The sequence below is a fragment of the Telopea speciosissima genome, chromosome 1 (assembly GCF_018873765.1).
Source record: "Telopea speciosissima isolate NSW1024214 ecotype Mountain lineage chromosome 1, Tspe_v1, whole genome shotgun sequence".
Taxonomy (NCBI): domain Eukaryota; kingdom Viridiplantae; phylum Streptophyta; class Magnoliopsida; order Proteales; family Proteaceae; genus Telopea; species Telopea speciosissima.
The window spans coordinates 36427397-36446056 of NC_057916.1; the positions used below are offsets into that span (position 1 = coordinate 36427397).

The window sequence follows — 18660 nt, forward strand, 5'->3', positions numbered from 1 at the left end:
TTATATAGAAGCTGTTTCTATACATCTTCTTGAAATATTGAAGCTATTTGTTGGCATTGTCATAAGGAATCATTTAGATAACGATGTGTTGAGTTTTTCTATATAATTTTTTGGTTGAAGTTAAAGCTTTCAATTTCATCTGGTCAAGTCATGAACCATCTATTATTGGGTTCTTTAGAAGCCGTTTCTATACAATGCCCTTCCTGAAATATTGAAGTTATTTGTTGGCATTGTCATTGTCATAAGGAACCATTTGGATAATCATGTGTTGAGTTTTTCTATATATTTTTTGGTTGAAGTGAAAGCTTTCAATTTCATATTGGATTATGATTTGTTTGGGAGAATTCTTACCTTGGCTATTGATACATGTATTTGCAGATTGTAAAATTCTATTCAAGTAATTATCAATTCTCTATTCAAGTCACAAGGTTGGTCATCCTCTTGCCATATATGTTTTATCATTGACTTCAAGATGAGGTTCCTTGGTATATCCTTTTTGCTGATGATATTGGTTTGGTGGATAAGACAAAAGTAGGGATTAACACCAAGTTAGAGTTATGGAGATCAACCTTATAATCAAAAGATTTTAAGATAAGTAGATCGAAGACGGAGTATATGGTGTGTAACCAAAAACTAGGACAGATAATGAGGTGGTGAAAATTGATGAGAGGAAGATTCCACAAAGTGATTATTTTAGGTATCTTGGCTCAATCATAAATAGAGAAGGTGATATAGAGGACAGTGTTTCACTGAGAATTAAAATAGGATGGATGAACTGGAGAGGTGCGTCCGAAGTGTTGTATGATTGACGTATTCTTTTAAAACATGGAGGAAAATTTTATAGCAGAATCATACGACTTGCTATGATGCATGGTGTGGTATTTTGGGCAGTTAAGAAGCATCATATAGATAAAATTAGTGTAGCGGAGATGAGGATGTTGAGATGGATGAGTGGCAAAACTAGGAAGGATACATGAATGATCATATTAGAACTTGATTGGGAGTAACCCCGATACATGATAAACTACGAGAAAGTCGTTTGAGGTGGCATGACCATGTTCAACGGAGGCCTTTGGTTGCTAAAGTATGGAGGAATGATTTGATTCAGGTTGAAGGAACTAAAAGAGCCAAGGGTAGACCTAAAATGACCTTAGGAGAAGTGGTGAGGAAAGACATGCATAACTTAGGCCTTGTGTGAAGTATGACCTCGAATAGAGTTGATTGGAGGGCAAGAATCCATGTAGCCCACCCCATTTAGTTGGGATAAGGTTGACTTGTTGTTGTTGTTGCTGCTGTTTGAGTAAGTTTTAGTTGGGATAAGGCTGAGTTGGGCTGTTTGAGTAAGTTTAGAGAGAGAGAGAGAGAGAGAGAGAGAGAGAGAGAGAGAAAGAGGTGTAACCCTTTCTCTTTAAAAATGGGTCGGCTTCACCTGTGGAAGCAAGAACCCAACTTCCCTTAATATATAGTACTACAGAAGTATTGAATCATAGATGAGAACGTTATGTTGGATTAGTTCATGAAGAACATGGCCCCCAACTTCTCATGGTGGTGATATGTACATTTTGTCTCTCTCTCTCAAAGGGTTTTCCATAAGTCTTGCCTTGAGATGGTCTCAAAGTTGGAGACTCATAAAGACTATCTCAGTGCACAAGGCTCCCGCTACTGCAAGGTCTGGGAGGGGCAAATGTACGTAGCCTTACCCCCGCTTCACGGAGAGGCTGTTTCCATGTTTCGAACCCGCTACCTGATAATTGCAATAGCACAACTATCATGCCCCCATCCCAAGCTTAGGAATAAGCACAGTCAATAGGGTGACTTGGATGACACGCATTATCCCATTTCCTACCAGGATCAATGACACAATGTCCCAATCCATAGTCAACAGCCAAGAACCCACCCAAATAATTACAGTTATAAAAAGGAAGGAATATTCTAATTAAAATAGAGTGAGTACTAGCGGAAGCAATATAAATAGCAGTTACTATATGTTTAGCTGGCTAGGTGATACAATAATAGTCTAACCCTGTTTACCGACTGACCATGACGTAACTACTTAAAAGAATAATAAATTATTACAGACAATGTTCATAATGGGCACAAAGCCCCAAAAGAATCAAAAGAGGGGACAATCCCTAATAACATCATGGCCGGTAGGCACAAGCATCATAAGGGCAGTCGTTGCCATGTTCTTCCGACACCGTCTCCGGTTCCTCCACGCCAGTACTATCATAATCCGTTGGCTGGGTCTCTAGACCAATCAAATATCCACCATCTGCAGCAAAATCTAAAAAGGTGTGTACACAGGGGGTTAGCTCCACTGAGCCAGTGAGGGGAAGGGAAATGCACAAACACACAATCACACATAGTCCATGATGCATGTAATGTTAAATAGATTTTTCACATAACAAACATTTTAAGTCAGGGTATATGCTACTATGATAACTCAGGAGACACTGTGGATCACTTAACTTATCGCCATAATGAAACCTCAGTTATCACTAGGGAGCCTACGCCGGTAGAAGCCATTTGGCCATCCAGTGGCAGACCCCGATGATCGGTGGTCATCCCTGACCTGGTCTCTCTCCCCCCACAGGCAACAAGGAGCCCCGATCACCGTCCCCTGTTGGTAAGGGTCATAGCATGGGAAGGTAAATCCTAGCCGCAAATATACTACATGCAAGTCCTATCATCCAGAGAGGTATTCCGGGTGCATCAACGTCCCATTTCATCTAGTACCTGGGTACCAGCAAGGCACGGCGCATACAGATCAGGATGACAAACAATAAATCTCATAAGCATTTCTGGGATTCCGACACCGGCATACCCGGCAGTGTAACCCGATACAATAGTGTAGAATAAACATAATCACATTTCATCAATTCGTAATCAACATGGTTTATATGCAAGGATGCAACATGTTAAGAATGAATGCAAGCATAAGCACAATTATATGAATCTATATAATTATTAGTATATATATAACAAACCTAAACATCACCCAAAACCCACTCACAGTTTGCTTGCTTTTCGTTCGGTGTGTTCGGCAAGATTTGCCTTGGCGCACGCACTCCCGTACAAGTTATGAAGTCTGAGGATGCGTGAGAATAAGGTTAGAAGTGTATAAGTGGGTCCCATGAGGGGTCCCAACAATTAGTTTGATGTTTAAGTCAAGACAGCACGGACGGACGCAAGGATGGAGGCAACCAGGTGAGTCCGTTCCTGGCTCCGTCCAAGCATTCAGTGAAAATAGATGGGACGGATTCACGGATGGAACTTCCAAGTAAATCCGTTCGTGCATCCGTCTGAACCCTGAGACATTCCCTAGAGCGAACGGATCAACGGATGGAATCACGACAGTGAATCCGTTCATGGATCCGTTGAATCTCTCTTTGAGATTCGGTGTGTTCAGTAAGATTTGCCTTGGCGTACGCACTCCCGTACAAATTACGAAGTCTGAGGATGCGTGAGAATAAGGTTAAAAGTGTATAGGTGGGTCCCATGAGGGGTCCTGACAATTAGTTTGATGTTTAAGTCAAGACAGCACGGACGGACGCAGGGATAGAGGCAACCAGGTGAGTCCGTTCCTGGCTCCATCCAAGCATTCAGTGAAAATAGATGGGACGGATTCACGGATGGGACTTCCAAGTAAATCCGTTCTTGCATTTGTCCGAACCCTGAGACTTTCTCGAGAGCGAACGGATCAACGGACGGAGCTTCAAAGTGAATCCGTTCGTGCATCTGTCTAGACCCTGAGACATTCCCGAGAGCAAACGGATTAACGGACGGAATCACGACAGTGAATCCGTTCGTAGATCCGTCGAATCTCTCTTTGAGATTTGAGAGGAAATCCATCTCCAGCCTTTCATCCAAGAGGCCATAGGGGTCTTAGGGTTAGGGAGGTGAGTCAATTCCTTCGTTGGGGTCCAAAACACCTAGCCCTACAAGGGACTTAGAGGATTTTAATGGATTATAGCCATCTCCAGGGTTTCCCAAACCTAGATTTAGGTCTTAAGGCATTGAGCAGCAGCTCATGCCATCAAGGCCATGAAGGCAGCGAGGGAGGGAGAAGTAGGTCTCAATTTAGGAATTAATGAGGGTTATTCGGTTCCCAAGAGGAAACCCTAAGCTGGGAATCGATCCCAAGGGAATACCCATGTTTGAAATGGAAAAGAGAGGGAGAAGGGGAGAGTATTCACCTTAAAGATGAGCTCATGTATGGCTTCCACCTCCACAACTCTCTCTTCAATCTCCTTCTTCAATGCCTTCAAAGCTCTCCAAGCTTCCACGGTTTTGGGTAGGTAGGAGAAGTGAAAAAGACATAAATGGTTGGGTTGTGCCTTTATAGCCAAGCTCTCACTTAGGGCCTGTTTAGCTTGGGGTTTTAAGAGTTAAAACTCATTTAAATGCCAACTTAGGCAAGTGGGTCCACCTATATAGCACACACACAATTCAATGAGACCAAGGGTGAGGTCCACCTTGTCTAGGTGCTTAGGTAGGATGCCCGGGGCATGGGGTGTGGTCCCACAGGAGGAAAGCACCCAAAAGCCTAAAACAGTACAGACAGACTAACGAACGGAAGAAGTCTTGTGAGTTTGTTCGTGCGTCCGTTGCTGCCGTAAAGGGTAGAATCCTAAGGAAGATGACGAAAGTCTTTTCGATTCAAGTGCGATACCTAAAATGTCCCCTCGGAGGATTGGTAATACGGATGTTGGGGGGATTTTCAGCTCTCGATTGGTTCTCGTCTTTCTTCGAAGGTTGCCTCATTCTAGGCGGGGCTATTCCCCTGACGGGAGTTCCACAAGGCGCTAGGATGAGGTAATCTCACAGACCATGGTTCTCAAATTGAAATGGTTCCCTGTCAGATCCAAGATTTGATAGTTGCCGTCGTAATCATAGCTAGAGAGTGCGGAAGGCCAAGAAAGGAAGATGTCCCTCAGCTTTTGGGTTCCCAACAAGAGGGGAGAATTTACTAGAAAAGGTAGTTTCGGATAAAAAGCAGATTTTTTCTTTGACCAATTTAGAAAGCTCTTAAGAAAGGCAGGTAGGATACCGCACTATCCCTGAGTTGGCCAACACTTCAAGGCCAACAAGGGGAGGGTATACTAACATTCATAAGGGCAGTATCTTACCCCTCGACCGTCACGACGTGTCCTTTGTGATTCCAAAGAGTGTTCTGACCGCGATGCTAAGCTCATCGCCGAAAGATGTGTCTAAGTGTGGGGACACAGGAAACACCTTTCGGTACTCTTCACTCCGGGGACTTGTACTAGGAGGATGGTCGATGAAATCACCGCCAATAAATCTCCCCCACTGTCGGTTAAGGAACCTCTCTTCCACAGGCAGGCCTGTGAACTGGTCAAAAATCTTGTGGCTAGGTTTGACCACAAGTGAAAACAGCTCACCAGCGTACACGGCAGCAGAATCTACACGTCACAAGAGAGAGAAAATATAAATAATAGCAATTCCGGGTGCGGATGTAACAACTCATATGTCTCTTAAAATACCAATGTACATTCCTTTTTATATTCGAAATTTTGCTGGCTCTCTACTTTGTGGACCTTGAATTTTGCACAAACATTACTTTCAAAGCTAGCATATTTCCTGTTGGATTGTGATATCATGACTTTTTTCTTGGGGGAGGGGGGATAGTGATTCATTTTCCTAGAGCCTAAGAGCAAAGACAGAGAAAAGATGGGATTTGGGCCAGTTTACCCTTTTTTCCCTCTACCTCTTGATCAGTCTGAGTTTTGAATAAAGTGTTAAAATAGAATATCCAGTTTCCCAAATTCCCCTCCAATCATTTAATATAAGGGAGTAAGTAGATTTTATCCTCAGAGCATAAGATAGATTTCCTTTTTATGGTGCAGAACACTATAACGGTTATTATCTTTTCAATTTGTTTACCTATGTATCATTAGATTCATATCTCAATTCCTGTTGCTCCATATATTGATCCTGTTTTAGTGTGCAAAATAACCTCTTTTTCACTCATTACCCCATGCACCAGCCAAAAGTCATACTTGGGTGAACGCAAGTTTGGAGGCTTCATCACCCACTGAGCACATTCAGATGACATGTATCTACACAGCACACCTTTTGCAATTTCACTAAACAACTATGTGTTTGTCGGATTTTGTTTGACTAAATTATGTGAATTGTTTACAGGTTCGTGAATTTGTTAATGCTTACAATCTGCTGCGTGAAATGGGTTTCTCCTCAAACAGTGTTGCTGAAGCCTTGGCCATGTATGATAATGATACCGACAAGGCATTGACATATTTTCTCAACAGTTCATAATGATGCCAGAACAGAGTATGACAAATGATATAAACAAGACATTGGCACATAATCTCAACATTAAACCTGAACTATTGCCATAAATATGGGGTGTTTCTCATGGTAGTATTGAGTTATAGATTTTTTCTGTAAGCGTGGTGATCCAGATTACCATTATCTGTTATTGAGATTAAGAATTCTATTACTGTGGTTCATTGTAATCTAGTAGCTGGTTGTAGACCTTGTAAATTTCATGTCATGACCTAAATTTACAAAAGTTTGGTTCTAAATTCTGGTATACCATAGTGCCGAAGATTCGTTGTGTATTTTGAGTATTTTAATGTTCTGATTCTTTGTACTTCATTTCAATTTATACCTTACCTCAAAGTTTTATATTGTTAATGGCCAAAAATCTTGAAATTTTTTATTCCAAGGAGGCTTAGCATGGTGTCACATACCCAAAGGTTCCATCTACAAGATTAGTAGGCTTAGCGATTTGGTTATTTGAGAGAGAGAATCTCTCTCCCACTCTTTTTAAGTGCCAGATTTGTGGGTTAGGGCTCTTACGTTAGGACAAGATCTTCAATTAAATAATTTAAGATAAATGCCTGGCAATTCTGTTGTGATTATAATGTATTCGGAAAATTCTACAATAAACTGAGTTATTTCGGTACTTTTCCCAACAAATTTGACACTCTTGAGTCTCACAAGTACTCTAGTTTCTACTATCAATCAACTTTCAAGACAGGATGTTTGGTTGAGTCTATATTGTGTATATATCTCCATCAAAAAATTTGTTCTTACAAATTTTATGCTCTATTTGTTTGTAGCATTGCAATTAAAAATTAAAATTGGGTGGTTGATGTGATTGTGGGACTGCAAAATTAAAATGACTCTTTTTTATAATTGTTGCTCTCATTTTTTATTTTTCTTAGAAGGATTATGGTTTTTGTCAATGAAACAACAAACGGACAATAAAGAGAGCATCTATTGGGATAATTCTAATAATTATACGTAGCAGCTGGAATACGGAAAGAAATAATAACCAAATTAAACAAAAGTTATTACTAAACTGAAGTTATTAGTAGAAGTGTAACTTCTATTTCAAAATTCAAAAACCATAGAGTACTTAAAACTGAAGTTATTAGTAGAAGTGTAACATCCATTCCAAAACTCAAATGACATAGATTACTAAAGCTACATTCTAGATCCTAAAAACACTAACATAAGAGGAAACAACAGAACCAATCCATAAATATCCATCCTTTTCTTGTGCTTCACTGATAGCCTCCAATCTGCTTCCATCATTACCCACAAACACCTCCATAACCATCCCATTTTCATCTAACTTCATGGCTTGAGAATGCGAGATGGACGGAATTGGTGGGAGTGGCATGAAACGTGGTCCTCCTTGAAAAGGGTTCATTGCTACCCAAAATTCTCCTCTTGCATTCCTTTTAATGTTGTCTGGTTGTCCTGGGAGTTGGATGAAGATATCCTTGGTTGTAGCTTTGGGGCCTTTAAGCCAGTATCTCAGGATTCTACCGGTAGTCGTCTCAGTGACAAGGACAAATATGCCATCATGACTTACGACGACTCCATTTGGGAATGCAAGGCTCCCAAGCAACACTGTCACGATTCTGGTGCTTAGGTCATATTTTAATAGCCTCCCTGTTAGGTCGCCACTAAGGATTATAGCTGCATATTCACTACAAAATGTACATGATGAACAAAAAACGTTATTATATATTACTTCCATAACATTGGAGGACTTAAGAATTATGGGGGAGGGGAGAAGAAATCATTATAATAATAGTTATAGTAGGTGAACAGAAGAAAATTTTGTTACCTTCTATGAAATTTAGTGCTACTATCTGTGAAATAAATAATCCCAGTGTTTTGGTCGATGTCCAATCCATTAACGAATAAAAAGGGAACACCGTTAACACCAGCGGCAAGTTGAGTTGCAAATCCACCATTCTGTCCCACTGCCAAAAGGCCAAACGTGGAATCTGCTATATATAACTCACATGTGATGTTATTGAACTCCAATCCCAATGGCCTTCCACAATAGGGTTCCAGTCGTGGGTTATTAGAACCATCACACAAGTTACTCAACCTGAATGAAGAAAAAAAAACAAAAAACAAAAAAGAGAATTTGTAAGTTCAAGATTAGATAAAACTAGAATAAAAAATTGACAAAGAACAACTCCAGCCCCCTCCTAATCTGACAATTGTTCAAAACAACAAGAGCTAAAAGTGCACATGAAAAAAGCATTTATAGTGAACAGAGAATTAGTCATTCTGAGCTGCTGCAGCTGAATCAAACTCTGGAGTGGATCTTATTTCTGGTTACTAACTAAATAAGGAGGCGAAGCACTGCAGTCTGCAACTAAGGAACGTAAATGCAGTGGCTTGTACTTAAGCTGGTGGGCCTAATCAAACAGCTATTATCACTTTGTTGAGAACGCTTGGGTTAACATCCAACGGTGATCGGAAATATTATTGTGACAGACACATATGGCTATTATCACTTTGTTGAGTCCAAGATCTCTTTGACTCTCTATTTTTGTGTGATTCTCTTCCATGGTCCATTATAAGTTGGGTTTTCCAACGAAGAGGCTTCGGCTTGACAATTTACAACTCAGCAGCACCATGACCTTGTCCGTTTCAAATCAAATCTCACGGTGGATAACTATAATTTTAGAGGTGACGAATTTATTATCTTCAATCCACATACAATTCTCTAAATGATATCCGAAGCATGTTTCCAACTGCGGCCCCTTCGCTGATTTGTTAGTGACAGGTCCTGGGCATGAAGAACATATAAAGCAAGTATAACCCAACCCACCAGATTTCTCATTCGGATCAAGCTATGCTCAAAACCAGAGCTAATATCTCCTCGATTCACAAGTAATTTGAACAAAGTGTAGGAGATGGAAACACAGGTTTAATCACACGAAATGAATGGGGTGGTTTCATATTAGTCGGAGATTGCAGCGACATTGTAGATTATGTGTAATAAATTGAGGCCTTCTCAGTCTAAGGTGCTTGAGAAAAGTAATAGTGATGCAACTCGACAGAGGACGCAGAAGGTGCAGTGCCGCTACTCTATGAGACGGAGTCTTCCACCTCCTGTGACGCAACGTAAAGTTGCCCATAAGTTTTCTTTTTCACTTCAAACTTTTCAATCTGAAGCCCATGGTCCAGCTACCTGAACAAGACAACTGGGTTTGGTTTTAGGGCTTTGGCAGGGCAGCAGGAGGGAGAAAAGAAGGGAGTGGATGCAGAGTTGTTCCTTCGTTGGAGGAAGAAAGAAGAGAAAATGCTGTTGGGGGTATTTTAGGTATTCAATTGATTTTTTTTACTTACATGAGATTTTGGTAAATCTTTTCAAAATCTTACCTTCTAAATGTAAAACATAATGGATAACTACCAGTTCTGTAATTTTTTTTGTTATCCAATAGATCAAGGAAATTCTCCCAAAAAAGAAAGGGGAAGAGACCTTTCCACATTGGGATTTTTATCTTCTCAAGTGCACGTCAAGTGCATAGCCTGATGAATGACATGTGGCAAAAATGAATCGAACGGTTGAAATTGACAAATGAAATTCACTTCTCTTAAACCCTAATACCCGATGGATAGTTTCTCTCTCCTCTTTAGATCTTTCCCTTACATCGATCGCCTCTCATTCGCTTGCCGGAGAAGTCGCCGAAGATGACATCCAGAAGCCGTCTCTATCTGCAGATTACTAAAACCTTGTGAAGATGGGCATGGAGGAGAAATAGCTAAACACAGACAAGTCTGCTTTTACTAAATAAAGAATAAAGATCACTAAAGAAGAGGCGATCAATGTGTTTCTATAAGGAGTGTTTCTGCATTGTTTTCCTCTCTCCCCAAGATAGTTTCTACAATGGGAAATTTTCAGCGACACCCCCTCTGTTGGACCGAGGAAGTAATGCCACCCCACTAAAGGCGAATATATCAATTTGGGCCCAAAAACTAACGGAAATAACTGACTGATAGTAAAATATCTAAACTACCCTTAGTTGAACAAAGGGATAAAAAATGGAAATGGAGAATGGGGACTTTCTTCACAACCCCATCTCATCCAGCTCTGATCCAACCATTCTTCCCAACCCAATCTCATCCAGCCACGATCCCAGCCTCCCCCGAACAATCCAACCTCCAAGGCTGCCCTCTCGACCTCCCTAACGAGCTCTTCCACGTCCTCAACAACGCTTGCGGTGCTTCCAGTGGAAATAACCCAAATGCACACACAGGGCTGAAACGAAGCCGCTGCTGCTCTGTGCTTGCCGCTTGGCTCTACTCTGCATACTTAGACTTGCGATCTCGTCTATTGCTATTGTGGTATAAGGCTCCAACCCTTGAGCTGTCCTGATGCATTCTCGGTGTCGAAAGAGAAAAAGCTTTTCGGTGGTGAGAATGTGAATAGCCAAGGGCTTCTCAAGTCTCTCTGGCTGTTCCAATTGCTTGAACTCACTCTACCAAGTGAGTAAGTTTCAGATTAAAACTCTCTTTTAATTCTCTCAAATTGATCCATGGTTAACAGAGATAACTATGTGAAATGAGAATCTGGGGAGTGAAGAGACGAAAGTCCCCATAATGGAAATTTTCCACTTCCATTTCTTCTCCCAATTCCAAAGTCCCCATCTCCCAATTTCAGGAAAATTATCTGTTCCAATTCCATGGTTGGTATTTGGGGGAAAAAAACCCTAAAGCGGGAGATTTGTATGGAATGGATGGAAGTGATGATTCTTTCCCCAACTTCTCGACTCTGATGATACTAAGCTATTTTTTCCTTTCGGAGAATCCAAGCCAAGAGTCTGATCCATTCTTTCCCAACCTTTCTGTTTTTTCCTGTGAATTTTGAACCCATAAAATTTTCTTACCTGCAACCCACTTTTAGAAAGGTTGGATTGCTGAGAGCATGGTGGGGCGGGGAAGACTGGAGAGGGTGGTGGCAAGGTTGCAGGGGAGGTGGTGGAGGTGGCGGCAGTGGCAGCAGTAGCGGCGAGGAGGAAAAAACAGCAAAAGGAGGAGGAGGAGAAGAAGAAGGGGAAGAAGAAGGAATAAATAAAATAAGAACAAGGCAAAATTGACTTTACAAAATTACTAACATGGTGACATCACTATTTAACTGTTATAAGGCTATTTCCGTTAGTTTTTGGGTTCAAATTAATATATTGGTCCTTAGTGGGGTGGTCCATCGAAGGAGGTGTCGCTGAAAATTTCCCTTCTACAATTCATCTTTCCACAAAGTAAACCGTTTACGCTCCAAGGTCACAAAAGCAAAGAAATACATGATACTGTGTAAATGAAGAACCATTCTGAACTTTCTTTTTTTTGTTTTTTAAAATGGGCTCTGCACTCACAAAACAGAGGATTATTAGATAAACGGGAAATCATAAGGCAAACTCACGAAGATCCTTTTATTTGATGAAGCCGACGAAGACAAAGCCATACAATAACAGAGATATGGGAATGGGAATGGCTCCACAAGCATTGCTTCTTGCCCATTTCCCTAACAGAAGCAAAAGACCCAAATTGAAATGACATACATCGCTACCATACTCTGTATTACTAGCACAGTAGCACCAATTTCTTAAGAACAAATCGAAATGGGTACTTCAGCCCATCAAACACTGAAAACGCCTTTCCCCTTTATTCAAACACTGGAACCACCTATTTGACTAAGAAATTTGCAATTAGATTGCTAGAACAAGACCCTGAAAGTCCTTAGGAAGCTTGCACTTAAACGACGATGATGAAGAAGAAGGAGAAGCAGATGATGATGGGGACGATTGGTTTAAGTTTTCAATGAATCGAGTAACAGTGAGGGATGTATTGAAGTACTCTTTGACTTGGGTGATTATCCCATCGGTAGTTACCGTCCAAGTGTGAATCCACGAAATCGAATGATTCTGATCTGTGCCTTCAACGAGGACCGTAGAGGCAATAACAGTGAAGGTAAGAGGAACAAAAACGAAAGCTGGTCTGAAGAAGCCCCAGTGAGTAATCGCATCATATGCTGGTGAGAAGGAGGATAGAGATGGCTTCTGGTTGCCATCTCAGCGGCTTCTCCAGCGAGCGAATGAGAGGTGATCGATGTGAGGGAAAGATCCAAAGAGGAGAGAGAAACTATCCATCGGGTATTAGGGTTGAGAGAAGTGAATTTCGTTTTTTAATTTCAGCCATCATATTCACTTTTTTGCCACATGTCGTTCATCAGGCTATGCACTTGACGTGCACTTGTGGAAAGTGTACTTGAGATGATAAAAATCCTTCCACACCGGCCACTAGAAACCATAATGCCAGTAAAACGAAAGTGAAAATCTAAACCCATTACTTAATTCTTTGAAAAAATCAGGTTTTTTGGATGGTTTATTAATTCCTTTACCACCCAATGCACCCACCGGTACCTCGATTAGAGTTGGGCAAAGAAATCTACAACCACCACCGGTTATCTAACTAGAAAGCCACGAATTGTATATTGAAGAGAGAGAATTGCGTCCAACCATGCTTAGCAGTTAGCACCTTCCCATCTCAAGATTCCACCATTAGAAACACCAACATAAGGTCCACGACCTTCACAATCGAAGGCAAGGCTTTCAATCCCTCTTTATTAAACTATTGGGCTAGCTCTAGAAACCCCGCATGCTTTACCCAGAAAAATTAAGAAAGCTCAACATTTTTTGTGGAAGTGGAAACAAAGGAAAAGGTTTTTATACCATTACCGATCGCAGAGCAAGTTCCGTGTTGGTGTTGAAGTCTTCTTGTGTATGGCGAGTGCCGGTGGTGGAGGCCAACCTCTGCCGTCGCCACCTTATCGACTCTATCGAGTCTTCCGAACCCTAACTTCACATACCAGAGCTGTGTCGTGCGTGAAGTTCTCCAACGACGGAACGCTCCTGGCTTCCGCCTCTCTGGATAAAACCCTAATCGTGTGGTCCTCTCAGACCCTAACCTTTCTCTCTCGCCTGACGGGGCACTCAGAGGGAGTGTAGGACTTGGCCTGGTCCTCCGATTCACACTACATCTGCTCTGCCTCCGACGACCGTACCCTCGCATTTGGGATGCTTGCTCCGCCGAGTGCGTCAAGACCCTCCGTGGTCACTCTGGTTTCGTCTTCTGCGTCAACCTCAACCCTCAATCAAATCTTATTGTTTCCGGTTCCTTCAATGAAACCGTCCGGATTTGGGATGTCAAGATTGGCCGCTGCGTCCACGTTATGCATGCCCATTCTGAGCCCGTCACTTCCGTTCATTTTATCAGGGACGGCTCCATCATCGTTTCTGGCAGCCATGACGGCTCCTGCAAGATCTGGGATGCTGCCACTGGTTCTTGCCTGAAGACCCTCATCGATGATAAGGTCCCCGCCGTTTCCTTCGCCAAATTTTCCCCTAATGGCAAATTCATTCTCGTCGCTACGCTCGACGATACTCTTGTAAGCTTTTTCTATTTGGTTATCTGCAGTTTTAGTTTGTTCAATCATTCATTTCAGCATCTGGGTCTGACGAATTGGTGCCTTATTTTGATTTTTTTGCTTTGCAGAAACTGTGGAACTACTCGACGGGGAAGTTCTTGAAAATCTATACTGGTCATGTCAATAGAGTTTATTGCATAACTTCTACGTTTTCAGTTACGAATGGGAAGTACATAGTTAGTGGATCGGAGGATCATTGTATCTACTTGTGGGATCTGCAAGGGAAGAATATGATTCAGAAACTAGAAGGCTACACTGAGACCGTCATCTCCGTGTCATGCCACCCCACTGAGAACAAGATTGCTTCTGCTGGCCTAGACAATGATAGAACTATTAGGATATGGGTTCAAGATTAATGAAACTATTACAGGCCAGATGTATTCAACACACAACTGCTAGTATATGGGTTAGTTCTGTTTCTTTTCTTGTACTTGTGTACATTTCATTCAAGTGAAAGGCATTTCATCAACAAAGACTCTTTACCAAATGGTTCGTAGATTCCTTTACCAACCAATGCATCCAAAACAAAACAAATCAGCTGGATAGTTTCATTACCTGTATCTCGAAGAGACAGCGAATTGCGTCCAACCATGCTCAGCACCTTCCCATCTCAAGACTCTACCATCAGAAACTCCAGCATAAGGTCCACGACCTTCACAATCGAAGGCAAGGCTTTCAGGACCTGAAGCTATTTCAATTGGAATTGAAAGTTCAGCTGAAGAACGAAAGCAATTGAGCAATATTGCTGTGAAGAAAAAAAGAACAAACAAAAATCTAATAAACAAATCCATCTTATATCCTATGTTGTTTCAATAAGTTTCAACTCGATCTCTCAAAGCAGCTTCTTAAAAGTCTGTGACAATATATACTCAAAAACCTGATACTTCTCTAAGTTGTGTTTTCTGATCTCAACAAATAGCTATAATGTATAAGGGTAATATATAAGGGCTGTAAGTTAGTCTCACTTCAAATTTTTTTTTTTTTTTTTTTTTTTAATTGATGAAAGAAAAGATTATATAAAACTAAAGAAAAGATTACAGGTAGGAGGCATTGTTACTTGCCTTGTCCTAACAGTCGTGGAAAGTAATAGTCTCAAAATTGTTAGGTTTTTTCAGTTAAGTTAAAAAAAAGAGATATAAAGTTCCAGGAATGAGATATAAGTTAGGGTAAGTAAAGAGAGAAAAAAAGCTCTTTGTTGCATAGCCAAATATGTTGAAATGAGATGCTTTCATTTGTTGCTTTTTCCCAACCTTTAAGAAGATCGAAGAGTTTTGCTTCCTTTGAATCCACTTTGAAAGTTAGTCTCACTTCAATTTGGAATTAGAATCTTAGAGGATTAAAAAGAGCTTTCCCATGCTAGCCGGTTTAAACTTAACATTCGAGGGAGAAAACGAAATATAGTGGGAATAGAACTGTGAGTCCGAGATACACTATCACCTATACAACAAAAGTCTTTGCTCTTTTACGACTCAAGATCCCCAATGTCGGTTTATAGTAAAGTAATATCTGTCATTAATTGTTAAATCCCTCTTTCTTAAAATATTGGGCCTAGTTCTTAGAAAACTCACGTCCTGATGGCCCAGTCAAGAAAAACCCAACCTTTTTTCCTCTTTAATTATTGGTTTATTTAGGGGTGTAAGTTTGGCCTGTCAGCCTGAACCCGCCTTGGCCAGCTCTGAGTCTGAACAGAGCTGAGTTGAGATATCTGGCCCTGACGGCGGGTCAAGGTTGGAAATTTCTACCCCTGAGTCAGGGTTGGGTCGGGCCAGGGTTGAGGCCTCGGGCTGACTTTGTTTTAAGGTATACTATAATATATATATTGATATACATTTTAAATGTTACACATATTTTGTTATATAATATATTATATATGAAGATAATAAGTGATAATATATTTTATTATAGTGTTATTTTATGTAAAATTGATAATTTTCTCCCCGACGCAGCCCAACTCAGTCCAATCCATCCATCTCAACCTTCCCTCACTCCATGATCAGGGCCAATTAGGGTCAGCCCGGCCCGACCTTGAGGGCAGGTCAGGGTTGGATTTTCTAGGCCTTGAGTCAGGGTCGAGTCAAGTCGGGCCTGGGCCGAGAAAGGGACTCAGGGCAGGGTTAGGGTTTTAAAAAACCTGACCCTGTTGCAGCCCTAGGTTTATTATTACAAATAGTGTAAATGACACTTGAGATACCTAACATTTGTGAAAATTGTGCACAAGGTACCTAACATTTGTTTGTGAAATTAAGGAGAGTATTGTTTGATGCGACTCAACTCTACAGTTTACTGTTTGAGTATCATAAGAGGATGTGTATTGGTTTACTTATTTCTACAAGAATATTCCGATGCCATACTATTTTTCATACTAATCAGATAAGTCTTGTATTTAGTATTTGTATATTATAGTCTTATACTTTCTGTCCATCTTTTATATTCCAACAACCATAACAAAGTTTTCTAGCACAATTTTTATTTTTTCCCTTTAAATTTGGCAAGATGCAGGGAGATCACAAGCTAAAACTACACTGGCAATGACTGGTTCCATCAATGACATATCGTTGCTCCAATATTCATGGTTGACAAACTCAATATATGAACATGACGGAACTTGAAAAAAACACTTACCTCAAGTCTTTTGGTTAATTTAATTTGTTATCATTCTCCTTTATATAATGGAGTTTTTTTTTTCCCCCTGTAATAGAATATGGGATACATGGTGGAATGCACAAAACAGATGCTTGAAGCACTAGTGGCTATCATCAAATGAAGGCAAATTAAAGTGGGAAACAAAGTTTTTTAACCCAAAGAAAATCTAATAGTCACCTAAGTATTAAATAAACCAATACTCAATCACATGTTTCTCATTTTTTAATGCATAAGATGATGCAAATGGAAAAAAAAGAGGTCAGTTAGGGTCTCAAAAATAGGGTCAATCAGGGCCAACCCAACAGTTGCCAAAAATCAGGCCCAACTCGGCCTAGCCCAACCCAATCAGGGTCAATCAGGGTCGGGCTGGGCTGGGCTGAGCCCGACAGGGTTGGGCCTAAGCTAAGATATCTCATCCCGACCTAGAGCCAGGTTGGGCTTGGGCTAAGAGGACTTAGGGTGGGGCTGGGGTTTTAAAAAACTCGGCCCAACCCGGCCTTGTTTCACCCCTAACTGACATCAAACGGCTGTTCAGGTTCTTGAAACCCTAGATCGTCTAGAGAACCGATGGCCATGAGTTCAGAATCAGGAGGAGTAAGGGATGTGATGGAGCTAATCTCTTTAAAACCTAGCTTTGGAGGGTAATTTAGTAAATTGCATTCCATAGGTTAATCCCGTTAAAATCTGGATAATAGTTGATATTCAATACTTCTTGTGGGTGCCTTAAAATTGGCAAACCTCAAGGGGTGGCGTTGATAATTTCTTTTTTTTGGGGGGGGGGGGGGGAAATTACATATGAGGTGCCCAATATTTGATTAAAGTGCTTTGGAGGTAACTCAAGTTTTAAAAGTAACATTTGAGGTTCCTTGTGAACTTAGTCCTATTTCAAACTGAATATATTTCCAATTTTACCCTTTCAACCCCACTCCTGGCTACCTTCACCTCCGCGCTTATGCTTCCACCTCCACCTTCCTACTGCTTCCACCCCTGCTACAACTATCTGCTCCTTCCCCTTACAGATACCACCACCCCCTCCCCACTACCACCACCTACCCCCATTCTCCCCCCCCCCCCCCTATATCATCTACTGTTGGGTTCACAAAGTATAGAAAGTCATTTTGCCTATCAGAAGCACCCTTCTCTTTGAGCCATTGCTTCTCACTATCTTCAACCAATAATTCATGTCGAAGTCTAGTTGAAATCGATGAAGTTGCAGTTAGGAGAAACCGAAGGGCACAATCCATTGAGCCAAAGCATCATGTATTAATACATGATGCCCCTTATCGCGGGACATGTAGGGTTCCATTGGTATATCATTTTTAAATAATGTATCTTGGAAGACGAATAATAAGTTATCTTAGAGACATACCCATTCCAAGCAAGGGACTGTGGAGTTCCTACTTGATAGGCATCCTATGTTAAGATAGGATGTATAATTGAGAATTTCAACTCTAATCCTCAAACACCTTACTAAGTTAGTTTGTGGCATATCCTAGTCGTATATGGTATATTTTCTTATATGATGCATGCTATAGGGAAGTTGATAGGACAGAAAAGGTCACCCTTGACAGAATCGATATACCTATCGCTTTCAGCGAGTTATTGGTACTTGATTCTTTTGATATACTTGGGAAGTAGATCAATCAGTCTCAAAATGATCAAACTAATGCCTTTTTTGAGTATCTAGCGTACCCCATAGCACATCAGTGATCATCCTCGCTTATGATTCTAAACATGTACAGTAAATATCAAGGGGTGTGGCTTCGCCATGAATTGCCCATGACTACACATGGGGTCCAACGACTAACCACGGGGGTAATTGTGTTCCCATGCCATGTGTGTGCAAATGTGATGTAGGAAGTGCCTGTCATCCGATCTCATAGTACTTAGTATGACGTGCTTCACCTCCCTGGGGGTAAAGGCACAGGGAGTACCCTTGTCGCCTAATTTCACTTCGACCATTATGCATGATGCAGTTAGTACAGTACAAAAAGGGTTAGTCACACATGTTATCACAATCCTAATCAGAGAGAATATTCTTGCATTCAATGGTAGCATCTAGTATCGAAAGTTTGACCGACAAAAGATTCCCTAGTGGAGTCGCCATTTTAGGTACCATGGCCTCCAAATGTGGGTTTAACCGCCTTAGGGGTGGGATCTGTTGCTTTACGTGGCTCTTTTTGGCGACAATGAGATATAAAGATCAGTCATGTTTGACATATATGGGGTGGGGG

At 41.1% G+C, this 18660-nt stretch overlaps 1 protein-coding gene, 1 non-coding gene and 1 pseudogene across 2 annotated transcripts; 2 read left to right on the plus strand and 1 right to left on the minus strand.

Moving 5' to 3' along the window:
* Window positions 1-7423: 7423 nt before the first annotated feature.
* Window positions 7424-14834, minus strand: LOC122648873 (protein STRICTOSIDINE SYNTHASE-LIKE 10-like). Its single transcript, XM_043842168.1, has 4 exons — window positions 14822-14834; window positions 14339-14528; window positions 8126-8395; window positions 7424-7985 (listed from the first exon to the last, which is right to left on the minus strand). Exons 1-4 carry the CDS (start codon window positions 14832-14834, stop codon window positions 7481-7483), a joined length of 978 nt encoding a protein of 325 aa, XP_043698103.1. The 3' UTR covers window positions 7424-7480.
* LOC122649225 lies at window positions 11040-11132 on the plus strand. The gene has a single exon (XR_006331199.1). It is a non-coding gene; the product is annotated as a small nucleolar RNA Z103 (small nucleolar RNA).
* LOC122670065 lies at window positions 13057-14183 on the plus strand (annotated as a pseudogene).
* Window positions 14835-18660: the final 3826 nt, after the last annotated feature.